Raw genomic sequence first — 24113 nt, 5'->3', positions numbered from 1 at the left:
AAACAGTGTGGCAACAAAGGCAGCCGCCTTTAAACAGTGTGGCAACGTGTTAAAAAGAGGGAGTGAAGGAGAGAGGGAGGAGCAGAGATCTGTTTGTGTTCAGAGGAAGTGAATTTGTTCTACAGTCTCTGGCAGCAGCTGAAATGGCGCAGCAAGAAAATCAACTGGACAGAGAAAGATTCTGCTGTTCGATCTGTCTGGATCTACTGAAGGATCCGGTGACTACTGTCTGTGGACACAGCTACTGTAAGAGCTGTATTAACACCCACTGGGACAAAGAGGAGGAGAGAGGAAGCTGCAGCTGTCCTCAGTGTAGACAGACCTTCACACCGAGGCCTGTCCTGGGGAAAAACACCATATTAGCTGATTTAGTGGAGGAGCTGAAGAAGACTGGACTCCAAGCTGCTCCTGCTGATCACTGCTATGCTGGACCTGAAGATGTGGTCTGTGATGTCTGCACTGGGAGAAAACGGAAAGCTCTCAAGTCGTGTTTGGTTTGTTTGGCCTCTTATTGTGAAAAACACCTCCAGCCTCATCTTCAGTCACCTCCACTGAAGAAGCACAAGCTAGTGGAGCCCTCGGAGAAGCTGCAGGAGAACATCTGCTCTCGTCACAAGGAGGTGATGAAGATGTTCTGCCGCACTGATCAGCAGTGTATCTGTTATCTCTGCTCTGTGGAGGAACATAAAGACCACGACACAGTGTCAGCTGCAGCAGAAAGGACTGAGAGGCAGAGAGAGCTCGGGCTGAGGAGACAAACAATCCAGCAGAGAGTCCAGGACACAGAGAAACACGTGAAGCTGCTTCAACCGGAGGAGGAGGCCGTCAATGGCTCTGCTGATGAAGCAGTGGATGTCAGTGAGGAGATCTTCACTGAGCTGATCCGTCTGCTGGAGAAAAGAAGCTCTGATGTGAAGCAGCAGATCAGATCCCAGCAGGAAACTGAAGTGAGTCGAGTCAGAGAGCTTCAGGAGAGACTGGAGCAGGAGATCACTGAGCTGAAGAGGAAAGACCATGAACTGAAGCAGCTCTCCGACACACAGGATCACAACCAGTTTCTACACAACTACCCCTCACTGTCACCACTCAGTGGATCTACACACTCATCCAGCATCAGGATCCGTCCTCTGAGGTACTTTGAGGACGTGACAGCAGCTGTGTTACAGGTCGGAGGTCGACTACAGGACATTCTGAGTGCGACAGAGACAGAGATTTTACAGATTGTGTCTCAAGTGGATGTTTTACTGCCACAACCAGAGCCAGAGACCAGAGCTGGCTTCTTAAAATATTCACAGGAAATCACACTGAATCCAAACACAGCACACAGAGTTCTGTTATTATCTGAGGGAAACAGAAAAGTAACAGGAATGAGTGAAGAACAGTCTTATTCTGATCACCAAGACAGATTCACTTATTGGTGTCAGGTCCTGAGTAGAGAGAGTCTGACTGGACGTTGTTACTGGGAGGTGGAGGTTGGGGGGGGAGTAGTTTGTGTAGCAGTCACATACAAGAATATCAGCAGAGCAGGAGACTCACTTGAATGTGTATTTGGACACTATGATAAATCTTGTTCATTATATTGTAATGAAAACAGTTATATCTTTTGTTACAACAGCATCGACACTCCAGTGTCAGGTCCTGTGTCCTCCAGAGTAGGAGTGTACCTGGATCACAGTGCAGGTGTTCTGTCCTTCTACAGCGTCTCTGACACCATGACTCTCCTCCACAGAGTCCAGACCACATTCACTCAGCCTCTCTATGCTGGAGTTAGTGTTGGTTATGAATCCACAGCTGAGTTCTGTAAACTCAAATAGACTCAAGTCATTAAAAGCAGTGATTTAGATTCTGTGTTTAATTCTTTAACTTCTTTTGTCTCCAAGTTTGTTGATCAAAGTTCATTGTGGTGACGTCCCTGCTCCGCACAGAGATCAGCTGTCAATCAAACACTGATCTTCCTTTATCACACATATTTAGTTCTCAATTTGTAAAAGACAGAAATCTATAATTACACTAATATGAATGGGTTTGAAATAACTGATGTTGCTGTTGTTTTCTGAAGCAAAGTAGAAATCAGGTTGTGTGATGTTTTAGAACCTGTGTTGATCCTGATTAGGGTTGCAAAATTCCGGGAATATTCAAAGTTGGAAACTTGCCATGGGAATTAACGGGAATTAACGGGAATATACGGGAATTAACAGGAATTAACGGGAATTTGCACAATATTTGCAAATGTACACAGCCTTTCCTTCTACATTGGATGGGGTGAAATGTCTCTACACATGAGAGAGTGCACGTGGCATTGTTCTGTAGAATAAGATGAGAAAAAAGTTTGCAAAAAACCACTAATGCAATGCCAGAGATATAAATAGTTAGCTAAACAATTGGAATAGTCTGTAAAAATATTTTACAATTGATGGATAAATGAATGGAAATGGGCTAGATGGACAGATGAACAATCCTCAATCAGCATGCTAATATATTTTCCTGAGTAATATCATTGAAACTTACCTGACTAGTCCTTCACTCTACAGCAGGCCTCAATAGCCCTGCTGTAGAGTGAAGGATGCTGGGAGTTATCTGTGCATGTGATGGAAGAATGCACAGTGGAGGGTTGAAACTCAACGTGCAGCGTGTGCTGCATTCCATACATCTTTAAAATAGAGTTTTGAATGATGTTTTTATTGCTCAGCGTTTAATTTGCGTAGTTTTTTTTTTTTTAAATTCCCAAAATTCCCGAGCTTAATATTCCCGTGGTCCGCCCCTTTGCAACCCTAATCAGGATCCTCATCAATGAGCTGATTATTTGTTCTTCTCTTTTCCACGTGTGAGACGGAGGTGAAACAAACTGACTGACTGAAACTAACTCACTGAACAAGAGTCACTGAACAGACTTTGCTGATGAAATGATCAATGACCTCAGAACGTCAACATGTCCAACAGGTCAACTTCACTCTGGTTGGATTCACAGAGCATCAATGTTATGGGATGTTTGGTCACATTGTAAATGTGGAACCTGGTTTGTTTTTATCACGGCTCATCTCTGTAAAGTGTGAATCCACTCGTCCTTATTGTATTTACATATTAAGTGAACGGGCATATTGATAAGCTGCTGCGTAGGTTGCTGTTCTTTTTTCGATTTTCCTGATCTGAACTAGCAGTTCCATTGGAGAGTGTCCTGATCGAGTCCGTCTGAGGGTTTGTTCTGCAGCTCTCATCACGTGTGTTTCTATTACATGTGATTATACATTTAAATCTCTTATATGTGTATAAGACAATACAAATCTAATGTGAGAAGAAGCTGAAGTTGAAATAAAGAATAAATCCAGTCTGTTCTTTTGTCTTCATTCAACCTGAACTAATTTCATGTACGATGCTGCAGTTTTTACGATTCTGGCTTTTTTCTTTCCAATTTTGCTTCACCTCTTTAAGATGTTTGCATGTGTACGTAATTACATTGTTATTAATGGATAACCCTAACCCTAACCCTAACCCTAACCCTAACCCTAACCCTTTATTCAAACTATCGGCTTAATCTGGTTAATATCGGAATATTGGTGTAAACACAGTCAATGACTCACTTGTTGATTGAGCTGGAACTCACGGACGTTGCCACTCTTTTAATCGTACTACTTCAATGTTCTTGCAGTCGACTGGTTCCCCTGCACCAGAGCAAACTGGATCAAAGCACAGTCCGATCCGCTTTGAGGAGGAAACCAGCTGTTTGTTATGTGCGTCACACGCCGCAGCTCCTCCGCTGGAGTCTCCTGCACGTTATCACCGGCGGCCACATGCGGTCTGCAGCCTGGCCGTGCCGTAATGAGGGTCTGACACCGTGGAGAGAGCTGCCGGTTGAGTGCATTAGCTGATGAAAGGTCTTCATTTCTATCCTCAATTATACAATTAACTGTCGGCTGAAAGCTTGAACGTCTGTAGCTAATGTCTGTGGGTTTTCTCCTGTTACCGTCACGGCAGGAAGTGGGGAAAACCCTGGACGGGCCTTGTGTGATCAACACAAATATGGATTTTTCTGTTGATGAGGCTGTTTTGCAGCAACGTGGCTTGCATTGTGTGTGTGGATTCCATTCACTAATGGCCCAGCTTTGACTCTTGACAGGAACTGAGACAAACATATTACACAATTCTCTAATCCTGCACTGGTGAATGAGAGGTTTCCATGAGAGGAGTATGGAGTTTGTGCATTAATCAGGCTGCAACTCCTGATTCATGAAATCAAATGTGTGTGTGTTCTCCCTTTGGTTTGACACACTTCATAAACTGTACATATCCTGTATGTATTTTTATCTTTCTGTCACTTTCTCCTCCCACAGATTCTGGCTCTCTGTTCCGCAAAAGCTCATCTGGTTTTCCAGTAGGCGACTCGGTCTCAGATATTTAAAAGATGCCATGAGAAGAGATATCTCCTCGGTGGAAAGTTTAGTCATACAGAATCCCCACAACCCACTTTACTGGAAACCAGTCAAAGCTGAACACTAAGCTTCAACAATCGATATTCAGCTACGAGGTAAAACTACTGACTGAAGACAGGACTGTGTGTAAACCAAAGCTTTAAGACTGAGAAAACTGAGTCAGAGCACAGACAGAAGAGACGAGCCTGCATGGAGTCGAACCTTTTGAAACGCACAGCGTCTGTTCGCGGACGTGATGTGAGGAAGCTGCCTCCTGAATGATTGTGTGCAGCGCTGTGTGGGTTTTCTGCTCGGCTGCCGTCCTTTGCAGAATAAAGATGTACATCAGGTGGGATGAGAGCAAATGCTAATCGAGTGGAGTCGAGTGAAGAGCTGCAGGTTTTTTAACACTCTGGGATATAAAATGTATTTCGAAGAAGTGGTGGAAAGTTACTCACGTCCTGTACTTCTACACTTTTCTTCTACTTGACCTTTCCTCTGGAGGGAAACAAAGCTCTCTTTAATCCACTCTGTTACTTCGGCTGTTCGTTTCACTGCATCGTTAAGCAGAGTGGGATCATGGGAATTGTTGTTTTCACCGATGCAAATCTATCTGGAACATCTCAGGCTCAATTCATGTTCACGGGTGGAAGGACCGATATCTGTGACCGTGCTACAACACAAAGGTTCACCTGAGGAAGTCCCTCTACAGCGAAGTGACCTGAAGTAGCATCAAAAAACGATTGACGCCTTCAAAAAGAGAATTCAGACAGATGATTCATTTATTCTGCTGCTGTGATCCGATGCAAAGTAGAAGGAGGTCTTTTATATTATAGTTTGAATCTGGGCCTATTTCAGGTTCTGAAATCAATCCATCAAACGATCACTCGGTGTCACAGCAGATCTGCTACAACGAGGGAGTTCCCACTCAAGACTGCTCAGGGATTTACATTCCAAAGACTTATTGATGTGTTTTATTTTCTCTGACACACTCACACAAACACACACACACTCCAGCTGACTGCCCCGGTGCCAACGCTCTGGAGAATAGTACGAGGGCTTAAAGTGCTTTGCTTCATTATCCCTTTAAAACCTGAGGGGGAATAAAGGAAAGGAAACAGTGAAGTCGTCACCTCAAAGCATCTCTGACAATCAAAGGAAACAACCATCCATCTTTCAATCCATCCATCAATCCCTCGTCGCTGTGATCAGATCAAGACACTAGAAGAATGTACAGAATACGATAAGTGAATGTGTGAATACGAAGCTGCTAAAACAGTCAAACGCTTCATTCTTAAAGATGATTGTACTTGGTGGGACTTGAATGGATTCTTTGACCAATCTCTCACTGGTGACTTCCAATATTGTAAGGTTTCAAACTTGCAGTTCAAAGTACTTTGACATAATATTTGAATCAGTCAAAGGACGCCGTCCAACCCAGCGTGCATGTGAGGATGCAAAAGCAAATGTATGCACGGGGCTATCCACCCCCACAGGTTTGATTACATCATGAGTTAAGAGCAGTTGTGAATGACTTTGAAATTTTTTTGGGGGGATTAACTAAACAATTACATTAATTAAGGTTTAAAGTTAGGTAAACAAATTCTACATCGAGAGCTATAGATTTTAGGATATTAAACTCGATCAGATCTGAGAGCACATTCCCTCTGCAGAGGTTAACACCCTTTTTCACCATGTTTAAGAAAGAAGATTCACAGCTAAATTTAATGAGATCTTCCCTGACGCATTCCACATGCTTCCACCAAGTTTAATGGAAATCCCTCCAGTAGTTTTCGTGTAATCCCGCTCAATTACAAACAATCGCAAAAGAAAACAACTTTCCCTAGCAGAGGTAAAAGAAGGTAAGGATCCATCTCGCTATGTTAAAGAAAGTGAATAAATATTCCTCCTTATGATCCGGATCTGGACCAACATTTTAAAACTTGTTCCCGGATTCAAAGTACAACTTTCAAACAAGGTTTCCAGTATCTGTCTATCCCTCTAAGAAATGCATTCTCCACAATCTCCTGATCGAGCTTCACATGTCAATTTATCGTGCGGGATTAGAAAGGCACTCAGATCTTGGAATAAAAGTAAAAGTGGACTTCCTTTATCAATCTTATCTTACAAACGTTAATGGTTCATGGACAATATCCACCATTCCACAAAGTTTTGACCAGTTTAGAAGCTTTTTCACAATCCCGTAAGTGTTTTTTAAATATACCACCAAAGGAAAAAGAAGCCTGTTTGGTCCGTGACCTTCTTCCTCTTGATGTGAGGAGCGGTTCCAGTTGAATAACTCCTCTTCATCTCCCTCCTCACACAAAGTGGAGGTTTAAAGTAACACCATCAACAACGCCCCAACACGTATCGATGTAAGTGGACTTTTGTGGAAAGAATCTAAATTTCCCTGGATTCCTGAGCTTCTACGGACCATGACTCAAACACACTCTGCGCTGCTGCCAGGAGCGGGCGAGTCATGGGCTTTACATAAGCTGCTCTGTGATGGTATTTCTAATGATTATTTTTATTTTGGAAAGACCGCACGCATACGAAATGTGCTTTTAATGGACAACATGACAACTAAATGTCATGCCGCACAATGAGGAGAGCTTGATTTGCAAATTCGGTGGCATTAGCTTCACCCCGTCTTTCAAACGAGGCAGGGATATTGCCTCGATGAATTCAGAGCAGCTTGATATTTTAATTTAACCTGAATTAATCTGTCAAGTCATAATTTACTCCGATACCCAGAATTCAGTTCTCAGTTTTCACATATTGTTCCTTCTTCAAGATATTTAAAAAATATATCTTATCATGTCAAATTTAAGTTAGAAGAGGAGGATGCAGAGATATGTGATTAAAAAGATGCTGTGTAGTCGAAGCTTCACCTATTCAAGTCACGTTACACATCAGGTTTCTCTTAGAGTCACCAATTCGTTTCCTTAACTCTACACAAACGTCTGCTTTTCAATTTTTAGTTTGAATTTTTGCCATTTCAACAATTATTAGTTTTTGCAACAGTCTAAGATGTATAGTTGACAAACTGCCAATATCTACTTTTTCTACAAACAAACTCTACTCTACTCTACTCTACTCTACTCTACTAAAGAAATGTTTATCACAGCAGCAGAACATAAGAGATAGTCTATATATTAAAATATATGATATATGTGTATATTGTATATTACAGTTCACACTGACATGATGTCGGAGCTACAGGTGGAGGGGCTGAATCCACGGGCAGGGAAACAGAGGCCTTGACGAGCAGAGGGAGAGATGGGAAATCTTTGCAGCTTCAACAGACCTCCACACCGGGAGGGTGTGTGTGACAGAGGATTAAGGGAGGTCACATGATCAGAGCAGCGAGCTCGCAGGAATCACTCCATGCCTCCAGAAAAAGACAAATCTAAAGCCTACGGTCTCAGAAGTCTACACATGTTGGCTTTAAACACAATATTACTTCTATAAATCTGGGAGTAATCAGATTGTATCAGGACACAAAAACAATCAGCTGCTCAGTAACATTATAAATCAAGTCACTTTCCGAGAGGCAGATTAAATACGACACTGATTCCGTCTCTTTCCACCTGCTCGGCCTCGTCACCGCCGCTCCCGTTGAAAATGTATATAATTACCATGGAAATGTAATTTCTGTGTGACTTAGTTCAGTGTGATCACAGATTACATGCATAATCTTTAAGCCTGCAGTTGTCTGGAGACCATCTGGCAAGACAGACACTCGCTCCCGCCCGGAGGAAATCAAACCGACTTCAGCAGACAATAAAGGGAAACACACAATACACCTACACCAGGAAATCCTCCCGCCTGCCTGGTGTTAGTGCAGGTGAGCTCAGCAAGCGCCCTGAGCCCAGCTCGCTGCTCTCAGGGGCCGGACACCGAGCCCTGAGAGTCTCTGCTTCTCATTGAGCACTTCCTCTCCCGTTGAAATACCTTATATTTTAATTTATATTAACATCAGGAGTGGCTCCTCTCTACGGACGCAGACATGTTTTTTACAGAAGCCCAGACTGGACAGACTAAACATCTTTGAGTTACTATGACAACTGAAGCTACCACAGGTTCTCTTTCATGTTTGGAAGGAAAGGGTGGGGTGAGGGGTATTCAGCTGCATTATGACACTTCACCACCAGATGTCACTAAATCCTTCACACTGAACCTTTAATTATTCATGATACTTATGATATATTGTGAGGGGTCCTTGGCGTCTGCAAAAACATTAACCTAAGATTATTTGAGACTGAGCTACAAATACAATTAAGAAATAAACAAAACAAGTATCCAACCAGTGAGCGAATCTCCTAAATACCCAGTCTTCTCCTCCGCCCTTAAAGGAATACACACAGTGTGTCGAGCCATCTGTTGCCTCTCAGACCAAATCCGATTCCAGACCTTTGCAAAACAAAATAACCCAGAGCTACGTCAATCCACTAGAAAACCTCCTGCGAGCCTCGTAGTGCTCAGTTCAATGCAAAGAGTGATTTCCGTGCCGCTGTGCCGGAAGACTGTTTGCCCTCCTCCCTTCTGGAAGGCATTACAGGGTCCTCCGTTCCCGGACCAGCAGGTTAAGGAACAGCTTCATCACCGGGCGCTGAAGCGTTTTCCACAACCTGAGGTGATCTGAACCAACTAGCAGCCGACGGCCTCACATGCACTCAACCTCTCTGTGTGTGAGGGAACAATCTACTGTATAACAGAGCAGCAGCCAATCGGAGCCGAGCAGCCAACGGCTCATTGATGCTGTACGAGGGGTTGTGTTATCAGCCGTGACAGGTATTGTTTTCACTTTGGGAGGCCGCGTGAGGTTTTGTACAAAGATAAACGACAGGACAAGAAACAGGAAGTAACGTGTAACTTCAAATTTGAATGTCATTCATTCAAAGTACAAAGTTTGATTTGATGCTGTAACCTTTTATACTGAGCTGCATTATTTAGCTTTTATTTTTGAATAGTTGTGAACTTGGGCCTGAAGATTGTGTGATAATAATAATATAATATAATTATATCTGTTAACGCTAATGCATTGCCTTTTGATATATACCACAGGCAAACATAATATAAAAACACAACTTTACTCATTAATGATATAATATAATAAGATAATGCAAACAGTGTAGCAACAAAGGCAGCCGCCTTTAAACAGTGTGGCAACAAAGGCAGCCGCCTTTAAACAGTGTGGCAACGTGTTAAAAAGAGGGAGAGAACGAGAGAACGAGAGGGGGAGGAGCAGAGATCTGTTTCTGTTCAGAGGAAGTGAATCTGTTCTACAGTCTCTGGCAGAAGCTGAAATGGCGCAGCAAGAAAATCAACTGGACAGAGACAGATTCTGCTGTTCGATCTGTTTGGATCTACTGAAGGATCCTGTGACTACTGTCTGTGGACACAGCTACTGTAAGAGCTATATTAACACCCACTGGGACAAAGGGGAGGAGAGAGGAAGCTACAGCTGTCCTCAGTGTAGAGAGACCTTCACACCGAGGCCTGTCCTGGGGAAAAGCCCCATGTTAGCTGATTTAGTGGAGGAGCTGAAGAAGACTGGACTCCAAGATGCTCCTGCTGATCACTGCCAAGCTGGACCTGAAGATGTGGTCTGTGATGTCTGCACTGGGAGAAAATGGAAATCTCTCAAGTCCTGTTTGGTTTCTTTGGCCTCTTATTGTGAAAAACACCTCCAGCCTCATCTTCAGTCAGCTTCATTGAAGAAGCACAAGCTGGTGGAGCCCTCGGAGAAGCTGCAGGAGAACATCTGCTCTCGTCACGACGAGGTGATGAAGATGTTCTGCCGCACTGATCAGCAGTGTATCTGTTATCTCTGCTCGGTGGAGGAACATAAAGACCACGACACAGTGTCAGCTGCAGCAGAAAGGACTGAGAGGCAGAGAGAGCTCGGGCTGAGGAGACAAACAATCCAGCAGAGAGTCCAGGACACAGAGAAAGACCTGAAGCTGCTTCAACAGGAGGAGAAGGACGTCAATGGCTCCGCTGATAAAGCAGTGGAGGACAGTGAGGAGATCTTCACTGAGCTGATCCATCTGCTGGAGAAAAGAAGCTCTGATGTGGAGCAGCAGATCAGATCCCAGCAGGAAACTGAGGTGAGTCGAGTCAGAGAGCTTGAGGAGAGACTGGAGCAGGAGATCACTGAGCTGAAGAGGAACGACCATGAACGGAAGCAGCTCTCAGACACAGAGGATCACAACCAGCTTCTAAACAACTACCCCTCACTGTCACCACTCAGTGAATCTACACACTCATCCAGCTTCAGGATCCGTCCTCTGAGGAACTTTGAGGACGTGACAGCAGCTGTGTCACAGGTCAGAGGTCGACTACAGGACATTCTGAGTGAGACAGAGATTTTGCAGATTGTGTCTCAAGTGGATGGGTTACTGCGACAACCAGGGACCAGACCTGACTTCTTAAGATATTTACAGGAAATCACACTGGATCCAAAAACAGCACACAAACATATGATATTATCTGAGGGAAACAGAAAAGTAACATGTATGAGTAGAAAACAGTATTATTCTGATCACACAGACAGATTCATTGATTGGGAACAGGTCCTGAGTAGAGAGAGTCTGACTGGACGTTGTTACTGGGAGGTGGAGGTGGGGGTGGAGGTGTGGCGGGGGGGAGGAGTTGGTGTAGCAGTCACATACAAGAATATCAGCAGAGCAGGAAACTCACATGAATGTGGATTTGGATGCAATGATAAATCTTGGTCATTATATTGTTATGAAAACAGTTATGACTTTTATTACAACAGGATCAGGACTCCAGTGTCAGGTCCTGTGTCCTCCAGAGTAGGAGTGTACCTGGATCACAGAGCAGGTGTTCTGTCCTTTTACAGCGTCTCTGACACCATGACTCTCCTCCACAGAGTCAAGACCACATTCACTCAGCCTCTCTATGCTGGACTTTATCTTTATTATGGATTCACAGCTGAGCTCTGTAAACTCAAATAGACTCGAGTCATTAAAAGCAGTGATTTAGATTCTGTGTGTAAATCTTTAACTTCTTTTGTCTCCATGTTTGTTGATCAAAGTTCGTCGTGGTGATGTTTCTGCTCCGCACAGAGATCAGCTGTCAATCAAACACTGACCTTCCTTTATCGCACATATTTAGTTCTCACTTTGTAAAAGACAGAAATCTATAATTACACTGATATGAATGTATTTGAAAGAACTGATGTTGCTGTTGTTTTCTGAATCAAAGTAGAAATCAGGTTGTGTGATGTTTTAGAACCTATGTTGATCCTGATCCTCATCAATGAGCAGATTATTTGTTCTTCTCTTTTACAGACGAAAAGACTGTAAGTTTGTTTCCCCTGAGACGGAGGGGAAACAAACTGAGTGTTTGTCCATGAACTCACTGAACAAGAGTCACTGAACCGACTTTACTGATGAAATGATCAATGACTTTTGTATGACCTAGTTCAGTGTGATCACAGATTACATGCATAATCTTTAAGCCTGCAGTTGTCTGGAGACCTTCTGGCAAGACAGACACTCGCCCCCGCCCGGAGGAAATCAAACCGACTTGAGCAGACAATAAAGGGAAACACACAATACACCTACACCAGGAAATCCTCCCGCCTGGCTGGTGTTAGTGCAGGTGAGCTCAGCAAGCGCCCTCAGCCCAGCTCGCTGCTCTCAGGGTCTCCTCATTGAGCACTTCCTCTCCCGTGGCTTCCGGGAGTCCACAGGAGCAACGTGGTGACCTGCTATCGATCCGACTGACGTGGGATGCACACGCTCGGAAAGAACACGAGTTCAAGCAATCGTCTCGGGGAGCAACGGGAGTTAAAGAAAGGAAGAATCTTTGGCCGAGTAGGAAATACAAGTGTGGGAGAAGCTCTTCCATTCATGGTTGAGGCTCAACAGCTGAGAAAACCACACGTTTAGATTGTAGTGAGACATGTGAAGCAACTACACAAGGAAGAATACACAACTTAAGTTATTATTGAAGCTGTAAAACCTGCTCAAAAAGATCAGGCGTCAATGCTGCGGTTAGAACAAGTGAAGGGTGAGGGAAGAAAACAGTAAAACATGAACACATGCATCTTTGTCCCAAGTGATCATTTGAAAGCTTTAAACTTTCCTAACCAGATTTCCTCTAACGTTCGCCTCATTCCACCGCCCACAGCTCGCTCCCGCTTCACGCCAGAGAGACGAGAGGCTAAAAACCCGATACCGGCGACCTGTCGGAGAGCCCGCTCCACGCAGCGGTGTGGTAAGTTAGTCAAGTGTCGATGCATCACTTTGCGTGGGCGCAGAAGTGATGCAGGGTTTTTAATTTAGACCCGTTGAGGTGGAGGATTTTTATCCCGAGCATCATCAAACGCCGGCCGGCAAGTGTGACCAACTGAAAGCCAAACTAAATTCATCCCCACCGACAGCAGACGCCAAATGGATCTGTGTAATAGCTGGAATTATCATTGCATAATGTGATTAGTGGGACTAGGGGGGGGGAGTAGAGTCCAAACTGCTGCTAACTTATAAAAACACTCGACGGCCTCAGCAGCGATAAAAATCCAGGCTGTGAACTGACAATGTGGCCGTGTGTGGTGGGCGCTGGTCATGAGGAAGCAGGGGACCCTCCAGTGACTCATTACTACGGCAGCTTGCACACAGGCACATTACAGGATTGGACTGTTGCCGGCACCGCGGCACGGAAATCACTCTTTGCATTGAACTGAGCACTACGAGGCTCGGGGGAGGTTTTCTAGTGGATTGACGCAGCTCTGGGTTATTTTTTTTTATTTCTTTTTGCAAAGGTCTGGAATCGGATTTGGTCTGAGAGGCAACAGAGGGCTCGACACACTGTGTGTATTCCTTTAAGGGCGGAGGAGAAGACAGGGTATTTAGGAGATTCGCTCACTGGTTGGATACTTGTTTTGATTATTTCTTAATTGTATTTGCAGCTCAGCTAAGTAATCTGAGGTTATTGTTTTTGCAGACGCCAAGGACCCCTCACAATATATCATAAGTACCATGAATAATGAAAATTCCTCCAGAATACGTAAATTTTCACCAATTTTCTGCTAATTTTTGGTAAGAATTTGAGCATGGTAAAGCCCTCAAAAAGCCATTTCATTTGCCGGAATAATGATAATAATCATAATAATCATAATAATAATAATCCTAACAATTTCAATGGGGCCTCACCTGTCAGTGCCTGTCAGTGCTCGGGCCCGAATTAAAGGTTCAGTGTGAAGGATTTAGTGACATCTGGTGGTGAAGTGTCATAATGCAGCTGAATACCCCTCACCCCACCCTTTCCTTCCAAACATGAAAGAGAACCTGTGGAAGCTTCAGTTGTCATAGTAACTCAAAAGATGTTTAGTTTGTCCAGTCTGGGCTACTGTAAAAAAAACATGGCTGCCTCCGTAGAGAGGAGCCGCTCCTGATGTTAATATAAATTTAAACATAAGGTATTTCAATATAAAGGGTCTATTCTAGGGTAATGAAACACACTAGTGAAAACATCACTGATATTATTTTACATTCAATTCTACCAATAGAACCTTTTCACCTAAATCTTACGCACTGAACCTTTAAAGTAAAAACAAGCAGCAAACATTTATCAAAACAACAGATGATAGCAGAAAAGTTAAGAAGTAAAACAAAGATTAAAAGTAAATCAGTCTTAATTTATGTTAATCTGTGAAATGAACCCTGAATAAAGAGCCACAAAGACTTAAAAGATTTGGAGGAAATTTGCAGAATCGTTCCTCACTTTGAAAACAGCAGCTGTAAATAAGCAGTTTGAAACGAGTTGCTTGTCTCTGTTATAACTCGGCCGCTGCTTGAGTCCTGCTCTCACTCAGAATGAAGAGATGTCAGTAATCCTCCTACTCTCACAGTAAATTGGGATGAGATGGTGCGTATGGAAATATTTAATTATTATTCTCCTCTGGCTCCCACAAAAACCGCGCTGCCATTTCATCCTCTGACATTATCATCTTCTTTCTGTGGATAGGTGTCCTCGCCGGGCCGCGGAGCAAATTCCACCGGCTTAGAGAGAAAATTAACTTCAGCTACTCTGCAGAAGTTATTGGAAAAAATTAACCCTGAATATGCAATTCGGACGCAGAAGAATCTTCTGGAGCTGCAACAGATAGTGAAGCCGGAAAAGAGCACGAGGAGTCAGAGGGATCACGTGAAGACGCCGAGAAGGTAAATCCACAGAAGAAGAAGCTGTCAGATACCTGAAGGACTGTGAGGGAGTCGCAGCAAATACTGATTAAACATCTTTCTGATTGATTCATTCTGTGTGAAGATAACTTATGAATCAAACTATTTCCAAATGTGACCTCGCTTAACTAGCGCATTTGATTTAATGTTAAATGTTGTACAAACTGTTGTTGGTGTGTTATTCTCTACACCTTGAAATGATTTACAATTATGTTGTTGATTCCAGCTGCATTTAAAACTCAATAAATATATAATCTGTGTCTTTTTTCTTTTCTTTTTTGTCCTGTCCTTTTTGTTTCATCTGTTTTGTTGATGCAGGGCATTGCTTGTTTATTTACTGTTCTTTTTTGTCATTAGTCTTTTTTGTCAGGGATTACTTTTTCACCTTCTGTAAAAAAACAAAGGAAACATAACTGTCGACGGTTAATTTCTCTGTTATGTGATTGGTTTCCCAATAAACATATTTGAAACAAAATCTAATCTGTGAACATGTATTAGTTTCAACCATAAACTCTGAAAACACGGACGATATGACAGCTTCCAAAGCGTTAATTCAAATTTCTTGATCGCCCCCTGGTGGCTGGCTGCAGGAAAGGTCATGAACCCTGTCGTCTCCAAATGTTTAAATACCTTTTTATCAAAGATTGTTTCTGTCACTTTTGGTAGTTTTCATCAAGTATTTCCGATAAGTTTGGTTTCAATTGGTTATTTGATGCTGTAATAACTCGGGGGTGAAAGGTCATGATTGACAGCTGAGGCTGACTCGTGATTGGTCGAGCTCGTGGATCAGCCGGCTCTTCAGATTCCGACTCCACATGACGTCTGCAACGCAAGATGGCCGAAACCACATCCAAGATATTCTGGCTTCATTCTGGCACAGTGGGAGGAAGCGTCTGACGATATTTCCAGTCTATAGTTTAGTTAAGGTTATGAATAATAAATATATAAGTGAAGTTAAAAATAAGTGTGGTAGAACCCTCATACCAATGAGTTATATTAAAAAATTCTACAATATAAAACAGACTAAATCTTGACTACAGGTTATATATTAGTATAAAAAAAACATGCTATAAATACAGTGACCAGCTTTGTACTGTTGATTCATGTCTGTTTAGTTTTCCTTCCCACTGTCGGATTTATCATTTTAATTATCATTTATCATATAACTGCACATCTTCAGCATCTGTGTCTCCGTCCTCACGAGAGTCAAACTCTCAACACATGTCGGGAAATGTCACATTTATATTAAAAGGTTCTTCCCTCATTCTCCAATAAAAACAATGAAATGTGAGATTTATGTTACGGAAAAGATCTCATTTTCCCTCAAGGTCGAGAAAGACATTTTTAATAAGACCTGGACCAAATGGACTGAGTATGTAAAACCAGTTAGATCTGATTTTATTTGAATATACTTGTGTTTTGTGTGATCCTCCTTGTTTTGATGTGATGTGCGCTCCGCGGTTATGTTCTCTTTATTATTTGTTCCTACATGGAGTAATTTAGGTCCATAAAACAAAACCCCAGAAAGGCAGTATGAACAAAATCACCCAAACTTACTACATCCATCATTTCTTATGTTCTTGACAGACTTAAGCTGTATTTAATGTATGTGATGGAAATGTGCCTCTCTAAATAAAAAGAGAATTTAAAAAATTTTTAAAAGAGTTTCCTCTGCTTTGATTCTCTTTCTCCTCCCGTCTCCGTCTGCGTTTCACCAGTTGACAACTACAAGCAAACAGTGGAGCTCCACTCCGGTTCGGAGGAGACGCTGCCAGAGCAAGACGACTCGGGGGAGACCTGTGTGTGTGCATATATATATAAAGGACACACACACACACACACACACACACACTCCTCCAACCAACCCGGCACCGCCCTGTCCACACACATGGCTCCGAGGCTTATCTCTCTAAAAGCACAGCAGCAGCCAGCCGGTGGCAGCGGCGTGTTCCCCCCCGGCCTCGGCGGCGGCGACCTGGCCCTCGACACCCGGCGTAAACAACCATTCATTGATGTGGCAGAGATCTGGATGTCCAATTGGTTTTGATTACGCCCTTTAAGCAGGGTTGGGGGGGGGGGGCTGGGACGCCGGGTGGCTGATGCACTTTTCCGTTTCAATTAGAGTCAAGTTTTAGTCACAATGAATCAGAAAGTGCCGGCGTTATGCAGATTAACCAGCAGGTCGTTAGCCAGGGCCGAGGCGTCCCTGTGTGATTTGGTTCATGAGGGAGCTCCAGCGCCGGCGCCGACCCCCCCCCCAGCCCCCAGCCCCACCCCCCCTCCTCCAGAGGACGCACGCGGATACTGGATCAAGTCCCGCAGGACGGCGAGCAGCCAATCTGGGGCAGCGCTGGTTTCTTTTAAATCACAAAACAACAGGAAGCACAGAGATCCTTCCTCTCGCATTTCACACAGCAGCAGAACCAAAAGTCTCCAGTGTAGATTTAGAAAAGCGTAGAATTAAATTCGGTGTATGACTCATGTGTTGGAACTTTAGATTTGAGTCGATGAAGCTGGAGAAACTGTGGTTGTTCTCATGAGCTCGGTGTCGTCCAGTTGAAGTCAGTAACTCCGAGGGACGTGAACTTCTTAAAGATAAGGTTGGCAATCCAGGAAACGAGAGGAGGTTACATACATAGATATATATAAAGACTAGATGTCTCGTCTGAGTTGCCGGCCAACGAAGAAGAACGTCCGCACATGGCGGCCATCTTGCTAGGGGGCATCTCGCTCACCCATAACATTGTGTTAGTAGTGGTAAATAACAATAACTTGCTACATTTTCAACCGATTTTTAAACGGTCTGGTTTGTTATAAACGTCAGAGATGTAGATATGACACTGCATACTTATGAATAATAATGTTAATTTCCAAAAAAATTCAATAATTTATGCAGTGTCATAACTACAGCTCGGACGTTTATAACAAACCAGACCGTTTAAAAATCCGTTGAAAATTGAGCAAGTTATTGTTGTTTAAAAAGTACGTACCACTACAACACAATGTTATGGGTGAGCGAGCTGCCTCTAGCAAGATGGCCGCCATGTGCGGACGTCCGGCTCCGTAGAACGAGACATCTAGTCTTTATATATATCAATGGTTACATATACGTCCAACTCCCCCCCCCTCGTGGAAGCTCCACCCTTCTGTCTATCGTCTCTGCCTCAGCGATGTCCCTCCAGCCAATCAGTGCATCAGGTCCGGGGTAGTGGTCGTGGTCGTTTGTATTTCGGTCCGGTAACGGCCCCAGATTCTTTTGATTTAATTATTTTATTTATTCATGACTTTGACGACATGAAGAGGATTTCAACAAATAAGATTTTAAAAAATTGTATTACGGAAACAAAGTACCCGACCTTCTCTTCCATCTTTTTTTAATTTCTTTGCTTTATCAAGGTTTTGCAATCAGAGAAATGAATATTCACCAAACATATTTTTCTTATAATGAAACATTTCACTGATTTGTCTGAGTTTTTCTTTCCCTTATCAAAGATAGAACAAACAAACACAAAGGCTCGACTTGTATTTCAAGTCTGTACAAAATTTCTTTTTTCACTGTTTGTCCTTTTTAATCATTCGTCTGGAAAACGTGAATCTGAGAGCGGATCCCAAACTGTTGAGTGTGTGTGTGTGTGTGTGTGTGTGTGTGTGTGTGTGTGTGTGTGTGTGTGTGTGTGTGTGTGTGTGCTGCTGATGCACGTTGTTTATAAGCCTTGTGTTTCTTCTATTCAAACTCCCATGACGCCAGCAGCAGCAGCAGCAGCAGCAGCAGCAGCAGCAGCTTGGGATTATTCGGGACGTTGCATCAGACCCAGACAGCCACTTGTTATTTATTAAGTTATTTATTTATTTATTCGCCTGCCTTCATTAGTCACATCAGCTCGCCGGTGAGGCCCGGTAATAAACACACAGGATTACCTGTCCAACATTTTGTATTAATAATTCATTGCTATTGTTGAGCAGATGATCCGGCGTCTAATCATCACCGTGACAGGTTCCCGTCGCCAACTCCGGTTTGATGGAGCGACGGTTAATCGAAGGCACGCCACGACATCACAACACCTGTCGCACACACTCAACCACATTCATACCGTCTGGTGACTGTCGGGCAAGTCGGAGAGAAACAGATATCGAGAAAAAGAAAACGCAAATGAACCTCAGAAGCTTCGGCGACGGAATAAAACCACAAGCATGTGACATCCAGATGTTTTAAAGGTCTGCATCTATCTGAGTTCTGATCCCTGTGAACTCACTGGTCTTCAATGCAGGACGAATGACGCAGGAATCAGCAGGAACCCACCGTGACGTCGCCCATCGGTTTGTGACCAGCTGTTTTGAAGCCTATAATATTGTCTAGAGCCATCTTGTTTGTGTTTCTAAACCAGATGTTTCCATATTTGGAGAAGCAGTGGGTGGAGCCTTTCAACCCATTGGACAGTGCGAGCTGTCAATCACACGGTTTCCATGACCCAATGCTAATAGTGCTTTATGGTTATTTGATTCTAATTTACTAAATGAACGTTACATTGTTCTGAAGGAAACTTGAAACTAGAGACTGACTATATGAACTAAAATGTTTACTGGCGTTATAAATCAAGTCTTTTTCTCAGACTTCGAAAAGAAACAACCAGTGGAGAGACACACACACACACACGCACACACACACACACACACACACACACACACACACACACACACACACACACACACATTATACTGATGCAGATAGAGTTCCACCTGCTCTCAGAGGATCTGACAAACGCTTCATTAGATGCAGATTGAATCCTTCACTCTCACTTGTGGCAGTGGTTAAATGGACTGCACTTAAAAAACAAAAGCTTTTGTACCTTAATGGACAAAGTGCTTCAGACAAAAAGCTGTCAGGAGGAACCTCGGGGCACAGGAAGCCCACACGTGAACCAGAGCAGCCGGGGGGGGAACCACCGACCCCGCGGCTGGTGGACGCTCCGCTCTGCCTCCTGACCGACAGCAGCCCCAGGGCCCGACTCCGCTCAGCTCCTCCGTGCTCGGCTGCACGTCGAAGCAACAGGTAGAAAACGCTTCCAGGGGTTAGTGTGCGGAAGGTGTGAGGTGAAGCTTCACTCAACATTGTAGTCAGCGTAAATGATGCTGCTTTTTTTCAGACCTGCACGGAACTTCAGATGATCTCACGAGCGTTTCTGCGAGGAACTGTATGCGAGAACGTTTCAAGTCAGAGTCGGTTTTCTGCAGATGTTCTCCAGGGTTTCTTTACATTACATTACATTTCATTTAGCTGACGCTTTTATCCGAAGCGACTTACAATAAGTGCATTCAACCCCGAGGGAACAAACCCAGAACAACAAGAATCAAGACAGTACAATTTCTTCTAAATAAAGCAAAACTACAAAGTGCTATAAGTAAGTGCCATTCTAGTGCTACCAAAGTGTTAGTTTCAAAAGTGGTTAGTTTTTTTTTAACTTTTTTTTTTTTATTCAAGGTACAGTCGGAAGAGGTGTGTTTTTAGTTTTCTGCGGAAGATGTGTAAACTTTCAGATGTCCTGATGTCGAGTGGGAGCTCATTCCACCATTTAGGAGCCAGGACAGCAAACAGTCGTGATTTTGACGAGTGTTTAGCAGTGAAGGAGCAACGAGTCGTTTAGCTGAAGCAGAGCGGAGTGAATGTGCTGGTGTGTAACGTTTGACCATGTCCTGGATGTAAACTGGACCTGATCTGTTTACAGCATGGTATGCGAGTACTAGTGTTTTGAAGCGGATGCGGGCAGCCACTGGTAGCCAGTGTAGGGAGCGGAGGAGCGGAGTAGTGCGAGTGAATTTAGTTTGGTTAAAAACCAGTCGAGCTGCTGCATTCTGGATGAGCTGCAGAGGTCGGATGGCAGTGGCAGGTCGACCTGCCAGGAGGGAGTTACAGTAGTCTAGGCCAGAGATGACCAGAGCCTGCACCGCCTTCTGAGTGAGAAGGGGGGGCGTATTGTCCAGACAGAATAAAACCCTGGAAAATGCTAAAGAGTGAGAATGCAGCAGGAAAACATCCAGACAATCCCAGCGAGGGAAGGACGACGTTTCAAACAGGTGATGGACACAAAGCTTTTTAAAAAACAGAAGAATACATTTATACACTTGAGGCCTGAGGCCAGTTTCGATACACTGCAAACAAAAATACATGATTTCTGCAGCGGAGTTTATCCGTCACGTCCTGGCTCCTCCTGCTCTGCTCAGGCTCCACCCCTCGCCGGGCTCAACGATACACACACACACGCAAGCAGATGATTGTGAATGAAAGTCGTACAAATCCAAACGTATATCTTGGTGTCGAAGAATTAATGCACGGACAGAGCCGACTGATTGAAAACAGCAACCAGCCTCAGGAAGCTGCACAGAACCTATCTCGCCATCGCTGCTTCCCCCCCCCCCCCGGGGCACTGAAATCCTGGATCCCTGACGGAGGTCATTGAGCAACATCTGCCAGGCCCTCCCCCCTCCCCCTTCCCCTTCAGTTCTGGATTAGAGACGGCCTAAACCCTTCCTCCCCACCCCCTTCAATACCGCTCTGCACGGATTAACTCCTCTGCTGTCACACGTTAACCTGCGATCACAAGCCTCCCGTGCCGAGGGAACGAATCTGCGCCTGGAGGTCGTCAGAGTCGGATACGCACGCTGAGGCGTGTTCGCTGGTTTCGTGCAACACGTTACTCTGAGGGAGCTGCAGGTGATTTCCAAACGGCAAAGACTCCTCCACTGTCTCTGTGATTTATCCCCTGGATCCTGAGGTGTGTTCAAAAGAAGCAGCAGCTTTCATTTTGTCACCACATTTACTCCAGTTTATCTGTCGTAGGAAATCCAGTCCCAGCTCAGTACCAGTCATTTGTTATTTCCTGCAATTATTATTCATCCACACAAACCTGTAACATGACATTCAGCAATGGCTCCTCTGGGATGAAATCAGACACGGACACACACACACACACACACACACATCGGTCGCACATGTCTTTATGCTTTGGAGACACACACACAGACAAACAGTGAGCTCACACAGTTGGAACTTGCTCGTCTCGCCACCCGTCGGTTCAGCGGGTGGATGAGCGTCAGACTCCGCTGAGCGCAAAAAACTGCGACTAATGTGAAGCTTCACCGAGACGCCATGAATCATTCAACGTGCTTACGCTGATCGACAGTATAGACTCAGGGGGGATATGAAGTATGCACACACACACAGACAGACACACACAGACACACACACAGTCAATTGCTGCAGACACATGCGTTTGCTGAAGATACAATCAAACATATCATCCTTTCAGCCGGAGGAGAGCGGAGCGAGCGGCGGGAGGAGGGGAGGTGGAATCTGTGCAGCAGCAGCAACAGTTGGCTGTCTGAGAAGAGTTAGCTGCAGCAGAGAGACGCACAACATGCACACACACACACACACACACACCAGGCGAATTGGAGATAGAGAGAGATGGAAGGTGGAGGCGAGAGAAGACAAGGTGACAGATGAAGCCACAAAGACGCACGGCTGGAGGGATGCCTGGCAACCGGTGGCAAAAAAATGGAAATGCAGTAACAAGGGAGTCAGGGGAGAGGGAGAACTAAAAGGGACAGACGCACACATGAAGACATGTTGGAAAAACATCATGGCAACCGCGGGGGATGAGGATGAGAGGGCAGACCGTCACTCACTGGAGTCGTCGGAGTCGTACGCCTCCACGTCGGGCTCCTCCTCCCTCCTGGCGGCCTGAGAGGAGGCGGCGGCGGCGGCGGCTCCGGCACAAGCCCGGTCCGGGGTGTCCTCATTGGCTCGGTCACTTTCGCCAGTGGCGGCGGCCGAGGAGGTGGAGAGGGCAGGGCGCAGGGGCCCGGCGTGGCCCGCTGGCTGGGGCGCAGCGGGGGGGAGGCCCCGGGGGTACCGGGGGAAGTAGTCTGAGATCTGCTTGATGGGCTGGATGGGGCCAGGGCACACGTCAATGGCCATGTGCTCCTGGATGCTGATGGTGGGTTTCTCGCCTTTGCGTTGTGTCATGCATGCGGTCCAGCCCGGAGCCTACTCCCCAAACCAGGAAAACTGAGAAAATTCAAAAATTCAAAAGAAGGCGAAGCAGACCCAACCTCCACTTCCTCCTCGTCCTCCTCCTCTTCCTCCTCTTGCTTCTCTGGGTGTCGTCCTGGGCGGCTGCTGGTCCAGGTGATCTGTGGATGTCACCACACTGGTCTACATGGAGGTCTGGAGGCTGCTGCTGCTGCTGCTGCTGCGTCTCCCAGTTGTTTGTCCTCAGACCCAGACCATGCTGTCTGGCAGCCTCACACACACACACGCACACACACACTCACACACTACTACCTACCCTCTCTCCTCTGCCTGTGCACCCTACACTGCCCACGTCTGCGCTGCCTATCTGGGAGAGAGAGCCGAGCGAGTGGAGTGTGTGTGTGTGTGTGAGGGAGGGAGGGAGAGGGATTAGAGAGGAAGGAGGGGAGGGATCAGCTGATGTCACTGCCTAGCAACCGAGTGGTAAACAGGAACCGTCGGCTGGGCTGCTTAATTATGATATTAACTCCATCCATCTGTCAGTGGGAGGGAAGACGCAGCGCCGGCGCCAGAATCCTGCAAACGCGTGTGTCCATTAGAGAGAGTGTGTGTTTCTGTGTGTGTGTGTGTGTGTGTGTGTGTGTGTGTGTGTGTGTGTGTGTGTGTGTGTGTGTGCACCTCTGCTGCTTTGATCACCTGGACAACGAGCCACAAACCGATGCACTGTGATTTTTTTATTGTTTGTTTTGGAAAACTGGTCTTTTAGGCAACATGCAGACGCATCAACTCAAAACACACAAAAAAAAACACTTGTTTTGAGATTGTTTTATTTTGAAAACACTGTTGGAATCTACCTCAGAAGTTTTCAATAAGCACAAAGTGAACTAAGAGTCAAAAAAGAGAAAAAGTTCAGAGGGGGCCACCCAGGGCTAAATCAACCCCCCGGGCCCCAGAAAAGCTTGCGCCGCACCTGCATTGTGCAACTTTTAACTTGAGACAAAAACACAAAAATTCTTCATTTACTCTCTCCGCTGTTCAGACTGTGTTGAAATGCAGACGCCTCTTTGCACGTCTCAGTTTACAAAGGATGTTTTGAAATGTTAACTGTTTTATTCACAGTAGAAATCTTTTACTTTTTGTTTTAAAAACTGTATTTTCCTCCCGTTCAGCTCTTCACCTTCGAGTTCAGAGGGACAAGTTGTACCAGATCTGGCAACAAACACTTTAATAACACAACACTCAACGCAACTACAAACTAACTAATCAACACGAATTATAAAAGCTAAATTTACTAATTAAACATCCAATTTAGAACATGTCTGGATACTGAATCCTTTCAGTCTAACAATACACCAGCAGTTTTCTCCTGCAGCTTTAAATCCAGAACTATAATTGTCTATTATTTACATTTACAATATGTCAAAGTAGATTTTTTTCCCCCTTGAAGCAAACAATCAGATCCTC

General features: G+C 44.7%; 2 protein-coding genes across 3 annotated transcripts in view; one reads left to right on the top strand and one right to left on the bottom strand.

The window, feature by feature from the left end:
- doc2b (double C2-like domains, beta) overlaps positions 1-22658 on the bottom strand; it is a 118671-nt gene extending 96013 nt beyond the window's left edge. For both annotated transcript variants that reach the window (XM_061086445.1, XM_061086444.1), the window contains exon 1: positions 22304-22658. In XM_061086445.1, coding sequence (XP_060942428.1) covers positions 22304-22643 — 340 coding nt within the window. In that variant the 5' untranslated portion in view covers positions 22644-22658. The remainder of the gene's footprint in view (positions 1-22303) is intronic.
- Positions 126-1814, top strand: LOC133019863 (tripartite motif-containing protein 16-like). The gene has a single exon (XM_061086446.1). The coding sequence runs from the start codon at positions 144-146 to the stop codon at positions 1812-1814; it is 1671 nt and encodes a 556-aa protein (XP_060942429.1). The 5' UTR covers positions 126-143.
- Positions 22659-24113: the final 1455 nt, after the last annotated feature.

This window comes from Limanda limanda, chromosome 14 (assembly GCF_963576545.1).
Source record: "Limanda limanda chromosome 14, fLimLim1.1, whole genome shotgun sequence".
Lineage (NCBI taxonomy): Eukaryota > Metazoa > Chordata > Actinopteri > Pleuronectiformes > Pleuronectidae > Limanda > Limanda limanda.
Note: the sequence above shows the minus strand (reverse complement) of the source record. Positions and strands in the feature narration are given on the sequence as shown.

Bases quoted from the DNA above. Each gene is read 5' to 3' on its own strand.
- LOC133019863 (XM_061086446.1), top strand. From the start codon at position 144: ATGGCGCAGCAAGAAAATCAACTGGACAGAGAAAGATTCTGCTGTTCG.